Source organism: Colias croceus, chromosome 29 (genome assembly GCF_905220415.1).
Source record: "Colias croceus chromosome 29, ilColCroc2.1".
NCBI classification, from domain to species: domain Eukaryota; kingdom Metazoa; phylum Arthropoda; class Insecta; order Lepidoptera; family Pieridae; genus Colias; species Colias croceus.
The window spans coordinates 3,020,434-3,038,354 of NC_059565.1; the positions used below are offsets into that span (position 1 = coordinate 3,020,434).

The window sequence follows — 17,921 nt, forward strand, 5'->3', positions numbered from 1 at the left end:
TCAATAAATAAAACACAAAATACTTGGCAAGAAATAAATGCATCTTATCGATTAGAACAATCGATTTTTTTTAATTTTACCTATAATACGACATTTTGGCAATTTCCAAACATTTATTTAGCACCAATTTTGGCTAAATTACATTCCAATAAATTAATAATAATAATTCGAGTTCAAATCATACGGACCTCTGTCTATTCGCTATGAAAATCTATAGTCATAGAGTTTGACCATTATATCTTTGCACAAAAAGGGCGGCAAATTGGAAAAAAAACATATTCAATTTTTTCTTTTTGAAACAAATAAAAGTTCATTTATTAATTAACTATAACATTTCCATTCGTATCTATGCTATTGTATCATCAAATAAAAAAAAATAAACAACATAAAAAAAGTATTTTGTCTCCTGTTTTACTGCAGAGATACACTGGTAAATATAAAAATTGACAATAAAAATAAAGATTTATTGTATTAAAATTGATATAAAAATTAAAAATAGATAGACAGAGGTATTTTAAAAGAGTTCAAAATAAACAATAAAAAGGCACTCAGCTAGGCTGAGCGATAAATAGCTTCAATCGTATTTTTAATTTGCTTTTACTTATAATTAAAACAAATAATACAAGAGCTAGCGCGCAAAAGCAACTTTTGTCTCCGCAACTATTTAGTCTCTCCCATCAACTCTATGGGCTAGTAAGAAAGTGCAAGCACGTAGCGACGCAACTCCCCATGGAGTTGATGGGAGAGACTAAATAGTGAAGGAGACAAAAGTTGCTCTTGCGCGCTAGCTCTAAGTATGTTATCAAGCAAATAATATACTTTTGTAAGGAAATACTACTTAATTTTAACGTCATTTTTAATTGTCAATTTTTTTTAATAATAACAACTGTCATCTATTTTTGTTACCAGTTTAAAAAATAGGATGAACTCTAAAAACTGGAGAAATTTTTATACGAAAAATCCAATTATTTAGCGACTTCAAAAAAAAAAGGAGCCCGCCGAGGAATTCTCAATTCGGCCGGTATATTTTTTTTGTCTTTTTTCTTAAATATCTTGTGTTAACAAACAAAAAACAATTAAAAATACAATTGAAGAATAAAAACAAACAAATTTTACTCATTGGATGAGTAAGCGACGTCAGTCTATCCATCGTCAAATTTGTTACGATATGTGTTAGTGATTTAGTGGAAAAAAAGTATTTTTCTATACATTTAATATAGAAATCAATTGAAACCTATCTAAAACCAGAATTATTTATCTATCTATGTCGTACAGGATTAATTTGGACCGCATTATTACAACCCTGTGTTAAAAGTCTATTTAAAATTTTGTCTGCGTTCCCCTTGATGCTAACTGCCCTTAAATACTACAAAAATTCATTTCACACCAAATATTCTTAAGATTTTTGTTTATAAATACGAAATCATAAATTTTACTATCTTTTTATAACCATCAAGCGAAACGCATCTCATTTTTAACGATGGCAACAAACAGTCGACGCATTTGAATATGGAACGGTTATTGATTCGAAATTTAAAAATCACTAACACATATTTTAAAGCTAAATAGTATTTCAATCATAAATTGCGCCAAATCGGCGCACTAAAATTGCCAAATTCGACATAACGTGTACGAATTAAAACATAACCACTTAAAGGGTCGACTATAATATACAATGGCATCAGAATCACAGATGAGTGTAAAAACGATAAAACTATCATAAAAATCACATTTATAATTAAATAATAATATTTAAAAATCACAGGTTTGAGACAGATCTCTATGCTTAAAACTAAGAGGAATACAAATTTGGCGGGAGCGGCGCTAAAATGCCGCTGAGACGATGCGTAATATGCGCATGTACTCTTGCGGCATTTTAGCGCACCCCCGACCGCAGATAAGTAATATTTTTCATTATCTATGGCATCACTCTTACACAGACATCCCAAAAATTCGTTAACCACATTCCCCCTATCGACTTGAACACATGTACGCATATCAAAAGCGGATGCCATAGTATTGCTAGTGTAAATAATACTGAATACACGCTGCCTTATAGAGAGCTTAAAATTAAACACGCGAATTAAACAAAATAACGCAACGCACGAGCTGCGTCGCGTATACCGACGTCGAACGTAACGTGACGAAAAGTAATCAGTACATGAAAAAGCGGATAAAATAAACGCCGCGTAAAAAAAGTGCGACTCACGCGCGGTAACTACAACACTAACACGACATATACGCCCCGCGTAAAGGTACGGAATACGCGTAAACGTGACGCGACGCGTGACGCGCAACAAACGCACCAAACTGTTAACAACCAAAACTTTTTCATCACTTGCTGAATCAATACCAAAACTGTTAAAACGCGATACGCAAGTTTTATCATGCCATTTGAGCGCAAAAACGCACAGCTGCGTCAAAATGACGCAGAAGTAAACTTTTGTACGTAATTTTGTCACATTTGTGCGTTTCGCGAGCGGTCTTTTCGCGTTTTCGTGCGTTAAACGTTGCGTATTACGCGCGTTATGCGTTTGCGTCACATTTACGCGTTTGGGGCGGGGAGAGGGGTATAATAGACAATAGGACAGGGGTATCGCGGTAATGCGGCAAGCATCCGCTTTTTCACCGTACTGACGTGGTTTTAAAGGTTAAGGGCAATGCTGTTTTTTGGGTTTCTTTAAATGCTCCTCGTCGATACCGGACTTTGGCACCTATGGGAGGGAGCGATAAACGGCCGCTTAAGTATTTTTGCTTTATATATAAAAATTTAGAAAGGTATAAAAATAAGTAGCTATACCGCGCAGTTTCACCTGACGAAAACCCGGGAAAATGTTAGGTTGTGTTCTTGTGGTAATAACATATTACTACAGAATAAAACCGCGCGGCATAACTATAAGTATTCAATTATTTCAACTATCAAAATAAAAAAAATAGATGTTTCATAATATTATGTATTTAAAATTGCAGTGCATAATTTAAATGTTACCATTTGAAAAAACTAACAAAAATTGCATTTAATGCTATAAAAATAACATCTTAAATTCGACGAATATTTTTTAGGTAAAAAAAAATACTAACATAATATATTCGATTTTTTTAATTCGCATTATTTCTACAAAAATATCACATACCTCAGTGTACCGCTCCCCCTTAAGCGAGACAATCTTATTGTCCCTGTAGCGGACCATTTTCTTCGGCTCGATTTTAGGAGCTAACGGCTTATGCTCTTTTGTCTCTGCGTCCTTGTCCACATAGGAGTAACTGAAATTTTATTAAAGATATTTTAGGAATAAATAATAATAATTTGTTGTTTTTTTAAAGCATTTGACGTAAAAAAGTTAAAAATGTCGTACATACAAAGTTATATAAACACAGTTAAACGAACTCAAAATTTATGTAAAATTTAAATTATCTATTAAAATTTAATGAAATGTAATAAAATAATTATTATGATAAGCTAATGATTAATTACGATAGTGACTATCCTTGCTCGCAAATGTGTAAATCTTACCAACAATAATTATTCCATAACTGATTCCAGCTGTTCACAAAACGGTGTAAATGCGGCCCCACACAACAGACAAAATTGCCAAACCTAATATCAAAAGCCCCATGTTACGCAACGGTGTAAAAGCAGCCTCACCGAGCAATGATCCTGTTCTTGATCTCGTGATCGTCACACAGCGGTTGCTTCGCCACGGTGTGTATTGCGGCCGCGGATAGTGATTGTCCTTGCTCGCGACGGTGTAATAGAGTCGCTGCAGCACGCTCGGGGTCACCGCAAGCGATGGACACGCAGTGTTTTATCTGTTAATGGTAAAAAAAAGATATATAGAAAAACTAGCTTTCCACCCGCGGCATCGCCTGCGCAGTCAAGGAAAAACCCACATAGTTCCCGTTCCCGTGGGGTTTCCGGGATAAAATCTATCCTATGTCCGGGACATAAAGGGACATAAAGACATCCGGATGAAAGTAGCCTATGTCCTTTCTCGGGTATCAAAATATCTCTATACCAAATTTCATGCAAATTGGTTCAGTAGTTAAGGCGTGATTGAGTAACAGACAGACAGACAGAGTTACTTTCGCATTTATAATATTAGTAGATATGGATAGTATGGATAGAGAATACTTTAATCTGTTAAAAATTTCAAATAATATTTTATGTGTATGCTATCATATCTTTAAATCCAAACTACCTTCACCACTTTTCTCTACCATATTATAATTTTATTGATTCATTCATTTATTTATGTAATTCGATTCTAACCAATCATTTCGTTCAATCATTCATGTCATTCGTTCAATCATGTATTTCATTCACATTGTTCGTTCATTCATTACCTCCATAGCGCAAGTGTTCGGGAACATCTCAGTTAAGGCCCTGCACTGCTCCGCATATTCTTCAGTGTCTATGATAGGACGACGCTCCGCGCATTCAGAGCTTTCGGAGTTGGAATGAGAGCTGATGAAAGAAAAATATTTATTAACCCAGCCAGCATTTATTAAATCAGCCCCCGGAATAACAGACATAATAGAAAATCTATTGTGTCGCGGTCTCATTGAGCCGCTCGGTGGTCAATGGCTTAAAATGGCGCTTCCTTTTTTTTTGCGAATTTTTAAGCACGTAAAACTAATGGCCAGTTTAGTTTTGAGAATAATGTTGTAATACCAAATAGAGCAAAAACTAGAATCAAATAATATGTATTTTAATTCTATAAAGACTAATAAAATCACCCTCAATATAAATAACACTTTATCTCTACATAGTATAAAACAAAGCTGCTGTCACTGTCTATTCTTAAATCTTTATTCTATAATATAGTCCATTGAAAAGTTACATTTGGGATTGCATTATTGAATGCATTGCATTTTTTTTATCAGATAAATAGTTTAAAAGAAAATTAGCGGAACAGAAAAAAAAGTGAGACTATGAGATAATAACGCATATATTTGACGAAAATGTAATTAGACACAAAATAACAAATTGATTAACGTCTTTTAACAACGACTTATTTTTATTGAAAAATAAAGAAATTTGAAATAAGTGAAATTTTTACATGATTATGAACCATCACAAAAAAAATAAAAAAGTAAGCATTAAATGATTTGACAATAAAATTAAATTAAAATTAATAACGAGTGTTTCGCCCTCTTGCTCTGATTACGGTTTCCATTCGTCTGGGCTTGCTACAGATTATGTTATCGATGATTTCTTGAGGCAACCGCTCTCACTCCTCAAGTAATGCGTTTCCAAGTTCATTCAGATTGTTGGGGGGTGGCATTCTGGATTTAACCCTTCTTTTTAGCAAGTCCCAGACATGTTTTATCGGATTCATATCGGGGGAATTTGCTGGCCACTGCATCACCGGTATACTTACGTGGCTCAGATATGCCTATACCGATTGTGCACTATGAGCACGAGCATTATCTTGCATTAGAATAAAGTCGTCACCAATAAATGGGGCAAATGGTACAACATGTTCTTCTTAAATGTCTCTGATGTATTTATCTGCTGTCATGGTCCCTCCTGTGACTATCACTAACTCCGTGCGAGCTCTCAAACATATCCCTCCCCAAACCATAATCGAGCCGCCACCATAAGCCACTGTGTGTTCAAAATTAGACTATATTTGGCGTTCTATTCTGTGTCTCCATATTCGCTGTCTCCAATCGATCTGTTTTAAAAGAACTCTGCACTCATCAGTAAAGAGAACCTGCTGCCATTCGTTCAAATCCCAGACGATGTTCTCGCGTATAGGTTTCTATTCCGCTAATTGTGCCGGTGTGTGTATATCGTAAAAACCATTTCAACCGCTTTTTTCAAGATGGCGGCCGTGGGACAAGGGTGGCGACCCCACAAACTTGGTTTTAGCTTCACACTGACCCCCCCTACCCACCAAAAAAATAAAATTGCGTCCTCTAAAAAACGCAAGTTAGGTCTAAAAAATGTAACATTTCAATGGACTAAGTGCTGATTTACACAGGGTCAGTAGACGAGTCAGTCGCGGCGCCGAATTTCGGCCTGACTGACTGACTTCAAATCTGTTTACACAGGGTTTTTTTTCGGGTTACCACTGATTTGCCTCGAATTTGTAGTCAGTTACTGACCCTGTGTAAATCAGCACTTATACTAAGTAACATGTACTAATATATATATATAGTATTAACTACGTAACGGATTTTGATGCTTATGGTGATTCTCGAGGAAAAACCTTCATAAAGTGTTAGTAGGTATAATATATTTTATTAGGTTTTAGACAAAGCGGGCGAAGCAGCGGACGGAAAGCTAGTTAAGAATAAATATACAAAAGCTCATATTGTTCATAAATATATAAAAAAAAACTTTTGTTCAAAAGATAACTTATGACTTACCGATTGTTCTTAGTGCTTGTTGGTAGCATACCGTTCAGATTCAGTAGATTCAGGCTGATCTTGCCACTGCCGGCTGAATCGTCTGTAAATTATATTAAAATACATCAAAACATCATAATGGTAATAATAATAAATATTTCAGGATAGGACTTTCACACACGGCACGATCTGATCTCATACTATGCTTTCGCTTGTGTTATGGAAACCAGATGGCTGATAAACACACATATATTATAATTTTAAATAAATACTTATATAGATAATTATGACACAGAGCAAACATCTACATTCATCACACAAATTTCTATTTAAATGGGCTATCTAACACCGAAAGAATTTTTGAAATCGGACCAGTAATTCTTGAGATTAGCGCGTTCAAACAAACAAACTCTTCAGCTTTATAATATTAGTATAGATTCTCGAAATCTCGAAGAAGGTTTATAGTATATACCTAATTCATAAGGTTAAAGACAAAGCGGGCGGAGTTGCGAACGGAAAGCACAAAAATTAATAACCATTTTTACCAGACTGCATAAGGGTTGTTTTTCGAGTTTATGTTTGTACTAACAAATAAAATAATTTAGCCATTTTATTGTTGAAAGAGGCGCCCAAGGTATATCGATTTTCGATTTCTAAACTGAGAGCTACCTACACGCTAGCAACGCGCCCACCTTATCAACCCGCGCATTCTCATGTCTAAGATTTCTTTGTTAATAATGCTTTTTTGTACAAAAATGCTAATAAAAATAATAGAGTTGTAAGTGACTAATATTTTTAACCGACTTCAAAAAAAGGAAGAGGTTATCAATTCGGCCGGTATGTTTTTTTTTTATGTATGTACACCGATTACTCCGAGGTTTCTGAACCGATTTACGTGATTCTTTTTTTGTTCGATGCGGGATGGTGTCGAATTGGTAATTGGTCCCATAAAAATTTTATTCGGATAGGCCCAGTAGTTTTTATTTTATGGGCATTTTTGCAAGTGCAAGTTTGAAGTCGGTTGTTTTTAACGCAGTTATCACTTGTGTAACTTCAGTTAGGTAGTTTATTCAAGAATCATAAATACTAGTCACATCAGTGTTTGTTAAAATAAGTATAATAATATTATTATAACAGTTGCTTATGCATTTTTTAAGTAATCAGCATAAAATATATTAAATATACTTCACAACATATATCAAGAAAAGAAAAAAGACATACAGACAGACTAGGACTACATTTGTTGCCTGAAATAAATGAATAAATAATTAAAAAAATAAAAGACGTGTGTCACTCGGGGACTGCCGCGGTAAAGCTATTGCATCATGCTATGCCTTCAAGCCACACCTCCGCCCGTCGGAGTGGGGAGCGTGAGGATTTTTCGTTACGGAATTTCTCGATTCGGTCCCCGCGCTCAAGGCCCGCGATAGAAGCTACGCAATAGCTTAATAAAAAATACTTGTATAAATTATATACAATTATACCCATGTAGTATGTAGTAAGTGGTCTATGAAGCAAAGTGCTTTTAAAAGGGGATATCACTTGAAAAACACCTAAAACGTGAAAACGTCGCAGCACCGATTTTCAGTGAATCCTGAGCATAGTTATAGGAAAAGCATCCTACTAATATGAAAATTCGAAAGTTTGTGAGGTTGTGTGTGTGTGTGTGTGTGTGTTTGTTACTCTTTCACGCAAATACTACTGAACCGATTACAATGAAATTTAGCACACATATAGAGGGTAACTTGGATTAAAACATAGGATAGGTGTTATCCCGAAAATCCCACGGGAACGGGAACTATGCGGGTTTTTCTTTGAAAACGCGGGCGAAGCCGCCGGCGGAAAGCTAGTGAAATAATATTATAAAATAAATATAGCTCGATATAAATACTTCGATAGCGCGATTCAGACATACCTTGATTAGAGTTGGAATCACTCTCATCGCGTCTAGATATGTCCGCCTCCACCTGGACCAACCACTCGTACACCATCTCCGTGTTGATGTTCTCGAAGCCGGGAATGTAGCCCGCCATGAACTCCATGAAACCTGACAATTTTTTTTATGTTAAGATTTGTTTACGTAAGCTAATGATAGCAATGACCTATTATACTAGTAGACGCGGCATACGCCAACATCATTGCACTAAAAAACAGCGTAATTAATACATACCTACTTACTAACGCATTATCACCAATACAGTTGTTCTCTCTTTCACTCTCACGCACGAGACATAATACATGTCTCACTCATGTACTTCGTAATAACAACTGCCGATTAAAATACAAAAAGAACGTCCAGCCACGACGCTGAATGGTGCGTGACTAAGTGAAACTCGGGCACTTACCTGAGTTTTTTCTTGCCAAAATAGAGAGCGGGTAACGTATCTAGCTCTTTTATATATCATAGAATGATAGTATAAGTAGGTGAAGATGAAAATGTGGGTAGGTAGAAACAATGAGGCTAATTAGTACTTTCTTGTGTTTAATTTTACGCGAGTATTATCTATATACATTTATAAATTAAAGCTTATAGCGGATTTAAAACGTGATTTATTCATTATATTATTATCCAGCGAGCGTGGTCACAGGCAGACTTAATGTTATACGTCTTGACGATCATAAGGTCATTAGTTGTTTGCTTTGTGAAAAAATAATAATTCAAATTTTGCTATTATTCACCTATTTCTCCGTAGTTGGTAGTAGTGTGGAGTATTTTCTGGATGTTGGCAGTATCGTGCCTTCTAGTTTTTTGTTATGTTTGTAAACAAATCTTAAGGAATTGGTTAGATACAAACAGACAAGTGAAGCTGATAAAAATGTAAAAAGAAACAGGTCCATTGGTAATTGTGAACTAATTTAAAAAGTTGGTTCTTGTTTATTGGTAAATTGATGGGTTGTTATTATTGGAACGAAGTTGCTTATCACGCGTTGTGAAAGGGGGCTAGAAGAAAAAAATTCTTACGAAAAGGTGTCACGACACTTTTTGCTAGAGTTGTAAGCCGTGCAAAGTGCGCGTGGCTCTCTCTGTCTCTCTCTAACTTAACACTTCGTTCCATCCGGATGTCTCTTGACATAGCTCAACTTTTTTTTATAAGTTTCTTATATAATTTTTTGTTTCAGTGCACATTTGTGGTTTGAGATTAATATATTTTTGTTTCAAATAATAATTATTATTAAGTCTAGACAAATTTCATTAAATAGATCCATATTAGCTTTGGCAAAAGAAGCCAATATAGTTCTATAGACCAGAATCTTCTTGCGTAACAGATGTTATTTAAATCTTATATAAATCTGACTAAATTCTGTTTGAAAAACAAATCGCTTTGCTTCTGAACTACCTATACAATATTAAAATTTTAAATCTATATAATATTATAAAGCTGAAGAGTTTGTTTGTTTGAATGTGCTCATCTGAGGAACTACTGGTCCGATTTGAAAAATTCTTTTGTTGTTTGATAGCCTATTTATCGGAATTAGGAAGGCTATCCTATTTGAAAAATTCTTTCAGTGTTATCAAGCCCCATTTATTGCGGCAGATACTAGGCTGTATATTACGCTAAGACCAATAAGAAAGAAGCAATGCAGGTAAAACCGCAGGGCACAGCTAGTTAAGTATAATTACTTATAGTCTTTGTAGAAAATGCATGAGTGAAACAGATTAAGAATCTATCTGCTGCTGTATGAAGACTGGTTTTAAACTGTATGCAAATAAATAATAAATATAATATAACAAATATTGAATATATAAAATTGTTTGCTGCGGTGTTTGAAGTTTATATCCGGAATGGCTTGACCGATTCTCATGAAATTTTGCATATTGGGTAGGTGTGAGAATCAGACATATATTTTTCATACTCCTAAGTGGTGATAAGAGTCAGGCAGAACAATGTTTGCTGGGACAGCTAGTCTATAAAATAAAAAATGAATCGCCAAATGTGTTGCCAAGCGTAAAACTCAAAAATGGCTCAACCAATTATGATAATTTATTTTAAAACGTTTTTGATAAAGCATAGTTAAGGAAGATTCTTATTGGGAGAAAACACGAAAATGGGGCAATAGGGCGAAACAACATCTGCCGGTGCACTGAGTGGTGTATAAAAATAAAATTTGTACATTAAAAAAGGTAAAAATTGGAGAAATTATTCAGTAATACATAAATGCGAAGCATCTTACCTTCCACATCAAAACAGGAGTCCTGCGACGCTAGTTCTAAAATCGAAGTAACATAGGACAAGACTATCTCGTCAATAACAGTTAGATTGGCTGATGGTACGTTTTTCTCAATAAAATGAAATAAACTCGCCTTAATGAAACTTTCCTGCTGCGCTATCGCACTCATTTTTATCTAAAACAATGTAATTTCTATTGTAAATGTTAGAAATAAACCAAGGGACTATAGAATGCGTTACGGGTCGATACACAAAGAGAATATTAACTTATTTACGTTTAAATGAAAAGGAAAATCTGCCTAAGACACAATACAAGCACTTACAATTGCAATTGTAGTGTTTTAAAACGAAACTAGTTAATTTTAGACGAGAGAAGCTGTGAACTGTGCGAATTACTTCGAAAAGCGAAAAATCAATACAAGCGATTATGTTTTTAATAAACAATGACGTCTGGGACATGGTATTGATATCTGGAACAAAATGACACTTACAAAAACACTTGAAAAGGTAAATAAATAATTGGATTTATTAAAAAATACTTGTTTTTTCCTGTCTATTTAATAACAATAAACTTTTGTTTGGACGTTATTAAATAATGATTGTTATCTGTAATAAATTCTGTACTAAGGATATGTCAAACAGCAACTGTCATCATGACATTTAACACTGAATATTCAAAAAGCGCGGAAAAGTGAAAACTTCGAAACTTACATTAGGTAGGTACTTCTTGCTCTCTGTTCGAAACTAGAGAAGTTGACTGCAAATCCATACTAATATTATAAATGCGAAAGTAACTCTGTCTGTCTGTCTGTTAGTTAATCACGCCTTAACTAGGTACTGAACCAATTTGCATGAATTTGGTATGGAGATATTTTGATACCCGAGAAAGGACATAGGATAGGTTTTATCCCGGAAATCCCACGGGAACGTGAACTATGCGGGTTTTTCTTTGACTGCGCGGGCAATGCCGCGGGCAAGAAAGCTAAGCCATACTAATATTTTAAATGCGAAAATAAAGCTATGTCTGTCTGTTTGTTACTCAATCACGCCTTAACTATTTAACCAATTTGCATGAAATTTGGTATAGAGATAGTTTGATACCCGAGATAGGACATAGGCTACTTTTACCCCGGAAAATAGGATAGGTTTTATCCGGGAAATCCCACGGGAACGGGAACTATGCGGGATTTTCTCTGACTGCGCGGGCGAAGCTGCGGGTGGAAAGCTAGTAATTATATATATTATACTTGTAAATTAATATGGCTATGTGTATTGGTAAGTTTTCTTATATATTATTATTATTCAAGAAATCTCGTAGAAGTTTTGGGGCGGGAAATATATGAATGAACCTCCCGATCCTTTGGCAGAGGAGTCAGATATACGAACCAGCCCTCTAGCAGGCAAGTTATCTCAACAGTTAAGTACTCAAGAAACTAAAAATGATAGTTAATATAAATATTCAGAATCAAGAAAAGGCAGCTTAAAAAATATGAATAATACAGTCAAATTATGAGTAGTGATGCTTCTAAATATCAAATAATGCAGCAAATTCATGAAATTATAAAATAATGTAGTAGAATCATGATACTCAATTCCACCTATCCCTTTCCTTATCTGTGATAATTACTATAAGTACAAACAGATGCATGCATACCTGCATAGTCTATTTTTATAGAGAATTGAAGGTTTTGCAGGAGATGGCTCCACATTCCACACTATAACTTTCTTTAAAGTAAAAAATTCTAAATAATAATATTGTTCCTGGCATTGTTAATCGACAAATAGATGTTCTGTTGCGTTAATTACGGCCCTGCCTTCATACAAAACTGCTGAATACGCCGTTCGCACGGGAATAGAATGTGGATGCGATTTCCCTGAGTTAGCATCCAAGCTTACGTCTTTATATAATTATTAAAATGTATATAATATTCATTCTTTAACTCCAGTCTGCATCGTGCAGACATGGGTGTAAAAGTCTCACATAAGTTATTATTTATTTATTTATTTATTTATTTAACTCTTTAATAGTTGTACAGAACAGTTGTACAGAAGCCTTAGAACTACTTACACATAGAACAGAGTACAACTATTTTGGCGGCCTTATCACTTAATAGTGATCTCTTCCAGGCAACCACGCTAAAAGGTAAACAAGCAAAAAGATCACTAATTGGCGGGATCACTAATTAAATGTATTTATAAAGTAAATCTGGTATTCTTTTGGGGCTTCCGGCTGTGGGGAATGTATTTCGTTTTCAACTATTTATGTTGCTAATATTTTTTTAAATACATAATATGTAGCAATATAACAATATTTAAACTTAAAGTTAAAAACCCAACATTTCACATTACTAGAATCGGTTTATTTATGAATAGGTACCTATCTTAAGAGGAAGTTATACCTACATAATATCTGTGGCCCTAGTGAAAAGGGATTTAAGTCTAAAACTACAACTTTACAGGAGAGGCAAAAAACACACGGAGCGCTCAAAAATTGCGTTTGTCCTCGTGTGACATTCAAACCGCCAGCAAAAGTAATAGATGTGATGTTTTTTATAGGTAAACAGAGTATGTTTTTTATTATTATTCAGTTATTTTTTATGTAAAATTAATAGTTTTTAAGATACTGACTTATACCTTCCACAAAATAAATTACTCGAGGATATAAAATAACTTATACCCCTTTACACATAAGTAAATTGAGAATTCGCTTATGTGAAAAGGAATACGCATTTGAATGAATTTTATGATAACCAAGTAATTAAATAAAATATTTAATAGCTTATTTTATAAGAAAATAGTGTTTAGATGTGTACTTGAAGTCAACTTAAAAAAAAAAGAAAATATGAAAAAAAAATATCTTGGCGTCTTTTTCACAAAGATTTTATACGTGGCGTGTGGTACATGTAGACTTATATGAAGTATTTTGTGCTACTTAAACCCTTAATTATTATTTTAATAGAAATAAAACAAGCGGAATTCATAATTATATATATATTTTTTTTAATTTCTTGCGCTAATCAAAGGATATTTTACAATGTTTGAAATTATAGGAACAGTTAAAAAACAACCTAAGAAACAGAAAGAATTAGAAAATCTCATCTTCGCTGTCATCATTTAGAAAAGGATGCTGATCTTTGATATCATTAGATATTAAATTAGTATAAAAAGATCTGACACTGGGGTTTATAAGTGGGAGAAGGCTGAGCAAGTCTTGTTTTTTCTCATTAGAAATTGCAATCGGCCCATCGTATAATTTTGGTATACATTCGGTTTCAAAAACACTTGGGAGCGGTGACTTTCCTCGTTTTCTTTGCAAATTCACTACGTTCCATTCATCTTCGCCATGCATTTTGTAATTAAATTGAGGAAATTCTCCTTTTTTATACCTAAAAGCTGCACACTCAGACAAGTTGAACTTCTTTTTATTTTCATCAATTTTCTTTTGTTGCAGTGGCCCTTTAAGATAACTCGCAAAATCTAGAAATAATTCAGAATGCATTTCTACAACAGTAAATGGTTTCTTTTTACTACATGTTCGGACAAGTTGATACCAATCCCGCGGATGATGAATGTCCATTTGAGTTTTTTTCTTGGCTTTTTCAATTAACGCATGATCCACGTCACAATCCATATGAGTATGGCCTGGTACTAAAAAATTATGCGTTATGGTTTCCAAATTTGTATTATTACGCATAGCTAACAGGAACATGCAAACAACGTGAATATTTTTATTTTGGCCAGAACAGGAGTCAGAATAAAATACAAGATGCTTTATGTTTTCAGGTATGCAGTTCATTATGTAATAAAACAAACAAGAAGCTACTTGATTTGCCCCTCTACCACCAATTCCTTCATGCCACATAAAACAATATACCTTATTAGAGGTACAGTCCCTCAAAGTCAAATTATAAGTCCATAATGGACGTTTGTAAAATGCAGCACCAGATTTGAGGTACGGTGTTGGCAAGCATTGCTGTAAGTCAAATGACAAGACTACTGTATCATTTTTTGTAATTGAAAGCGCCCGATCTTTAGATTTTTGATCATAAATAGTTTCTGCTCTACGTTGGTGCTCTATCAAAAGCTTTTCATTTTCTTCTCTCTCCGCACCTTCACTATATTTTATTTTCGTACCTAAAGTATCGCATTTCACACACGTATCAACATAAGGCGCCTTAAAAGATAGATTTTGGGCTCTGAAAACCCATGAGTAGATGGTGATTGATACTGGATTTTCCTGCATCTCACAGTAAGCCTTGTACATGTCCTTAATAGTTAAATGAGGTGGCAAAAACTTTTTGTTTGTCTTCGATCGCCCATAATGACTTTCGTAAAGAGGGAATGACAAAATTTGAGCTTTAACATCTTCTAGCCTTTCGTCATCAATTTTAAAGACACTGGGTTTTTTCCCTCTTGATGATTTATTTATAATCAAACCACCGCTTAATTTTAATTTATCTGTCACAGTTTGGACAAACTTGGGCGTTTCATCGAATGTGTTTAAAAAACAACCCTTACAAATGCGATGACACTCTAAATCCAACTTCAGGAAAAACTCGTTGGAATAATTCCTATTTTTGATTGTAGGCGCCATTTTTTGTGTTGCTTTTTCTTTTAACGTTATAAGGTTACTAATGAACAGTACACGCCTATCATAGTCACCTAAACTCCAATAACGATCAAAAATTTTTTTTCTTAACGCTTCAGGAATTCTCTCAGCACATTTCATCCTACAAGTTTCCAAACTTTTCATGATCCTTTCTTTAACTGGTTTTCCGTTTTTTGTCTGGTAACTTTTTCCAAGATTTCTTTTCTTTTTTCTATTTTCTCTATCTTCTCGTCTTTCTTTTGTACTTTTCCTAGGTTTACGTTTTCGACCCTGTATAACACCTTCTCTATCCCAAAATGACGTATTATTGCTCTCATCTGAGTCTGACTGAGGAATAATAACATTGCGTCTTCCTTTTGCACGCCTATTCCGTATTGAACAATCCGAATCACTTGTATCGGGTGTATTTGGTATGTAGTCATCACTACTTTCACCAGAATAATCGATATCAGGGCATGGCAGCTTGTCAACTAATAGAGAAACAATATCAAGACATATGAGATATGTTTCGTCGGAATCAGTAAATATATTGTCATCTTTGTCGGGGTTTGGCCTTGGGGTAAAATTTTGGGAACATCCAGGCATAGGAGAACATACTTTTGAGCTGATTGGTGAAACGTTTTTTAAACATTCAAATATTGGGGCATAATCAGTAGAACATCCTGGCTTTGGAGAGTTATTCTTCGAAAATCCTGGCTTTGGAGATTGATTCTCGGTAAACAGTAAACAAGAAGGTACAGGTTCTTCAATTAAGCAATCCACGTCATTAACCATTTCCAGTTCTCGATGAACAAGATCTATCATTCGGTTAATTCTACCTCTACCAGCCATCCTAAAAAAGAAAATAACTAACTTAAATAAAATTTAAATGTACAAAAACTATGTATTTAACCTACTTAATGAATCACTCTATCTATTAAAAATACATCAAAATCCGTTGCGTATTTTTAAAGATTTATACCTACTATGTAGAGATTTCCAAATAGTTACGTTCCATAATAGGTTCTTGTAACGTAATTTTTAGGTGTAAAAAGGTACAGTAAGACTTAAACCTGTTAAAGTATACATTCACTGCGACATAAATTACAAAAAATATGTGAAAAACGATCTAATTTACTCACGTTACTGCAACACATCGATACAGGTTCTGCTCAGTAGCATGCGCGAGCGACTGACGGGACGCGGGCGCTATGCGCTCCCTACTCACCCGCACCACTCCCCCGAACGACGAGTTATATCGTTTATCACGTAAAATTAAAGCTGTTCGTAGGATACAACTAAAATTGTATTATATTACATTTATTAATTTCACAATAGCGTAATGTGAATACTGATCTCAAAAGAGTTATACTTGATTTTTGACATTTATTTTGGTGAAAACAAATTGATATCTAGTAATATCATTACTCACTAAGCCATTTAATAAGGACCATCTGTTGTTGTATTAGTTAACACCAATTTGATAAAAACGTAGGTAGTTTATGTTAATTTAGATTAAAAAACACAATTTTATTTTTTATTTTTCAGTTTAAAACGATACGAAAGTACTTGAATCCGAATTATGTACTTTTGATGGTATAAGTTAAACCCATATGCACCAAAATAACTTCTTTGTTTTTAGACATAGCTTAGATCCGTTTACACCAAATAATAGAGCATTTCCTTCTGATCAATTTGGTATATTTAACTAATTTTCGACAAAATCGGACTTGTACCCCTTTTCACTAGGGCCACAGATATTATATCTTAAATTTGGTCTAAAATCTAAATTAAGATAATATATTATGCATTTTAAATTAACAACAAGGTATTTAACAAGGTATTTAATATAATAACCAATTGGAAACCATCCCAATTGGTTATTTTAACATATAAAATGTTTATATGTTTATTTATTGTGTGATGCTTTAAATTTTAACCATTCATTTGTTTTTTTTTCAAACACTTCAAATGTTTTAATTGCTGCCAAGAAGCTTATATATTGCTGCTGATCTTGGTCTTTGAAGTGACACTTTAGGAGCGTCGAGATTAAATTCATGTCATGCAGAGGCGACGATTTTAGTATCTTTGAATCTTGCCAAAGAAGTTTCACTTCTGACACGAGTGCTCGGCACACAGGCTCTTTTAATTGGAAATTGTACTAATATTTATTTCTAACTTCATTTTCAAAATAATTTTAACTTTATTTGCACTCAATTTTACTTAATTTTGTAAGAGAGACACCTGGTGGTCGTTTTGAGAACTTGTAAGCTTTCAGAAACGCGTACCTACAGTCTACTGAAATTCATATCGCACATACAAGTTATGAGAGACTGATGAATTTCAGAAGTTTATTTTGTTGTTGAATCCACAGGAGAGTGTTAGTATCGAAAATGCGTTTCTAAAAGGCACTATTGAAGTTTTTTATCAAATATGTACCTATTAAGTCCTTAATCTATATTTCATACACATTCAAAATAAATGCTTAAATCTTTATGTATCTTGTTTTTAGATATTATTTTTGAAGAGTGTCACATGGCGTCATGACACACTCCTATAACTAAATTAAAAAATTAATTAAGTTCGAGTCGGATTCGCGTACAAAGGGTTCCATACTATGGGGACCCCCCGTAATATATATTTTTTTGTATTTGTTGTTATAGCGGCAACGGATACATCATTTGTGAAAATTTCAGCTTTCCAGCTATCACGGTTTATGAGATACAGCCTGGAAACAGACAGACGGACAACGAATTCTCAGTAATAGGGTCCCGTTTTACCGTTTCGGTACGGAACTCTAAAAACTCATG

General features: G+C 34.2%; 1 protein-coding gene across 2 annotated transcripts; it reads right to left on the bottom strand.

Moving 5' to 3' along the window:
• Positions 1 to 746: 746 nt before the first annotated feature.
• Positions 747 to 11,067, bottom strand: LOC123704419 (CUE domain-containing protein 2). Of its 2 annotated transcripts, none has more exons than XM_045652810.1 (8): positions 11,015 to 11,067; positions 10,528 to 10,699; positions 8,270 to 8,401; positions 6,376 to 6,457; positions 4,345 to 4,465; positions 3,647 to 3,810; positions 3,135 to 3,264; positions 747 to 2,714 (listed from the first exon to the last, which is right to left on the bottom strand). In XM_045652810.1, exons 2-8 carry the CDS (start codon positions 10,691 to 10,693, stop codon positions 2,652 to 2,654), a joined length of 858 nt encoding a protein of 285 aa, XP_045508766.1. In that variant the 5' UTR covers positions 10,694 to 10,699; positions 11,015 to 11,067; the 3' UTR covers positions 747 to 2,651. The 2 variants fall into 2 exon arrangements, with proteins under 2 accessions (XP_045508766.1, XP_045508765.1); XM_045652809.1 differs by lacking the exon at positions 11,015 to 11,067 and adding an exon at positions 10,847 to 10,987.
• Between the last annotated feature and the right edge of the window lie 6,854 nt (positions 11,068 to 17,921).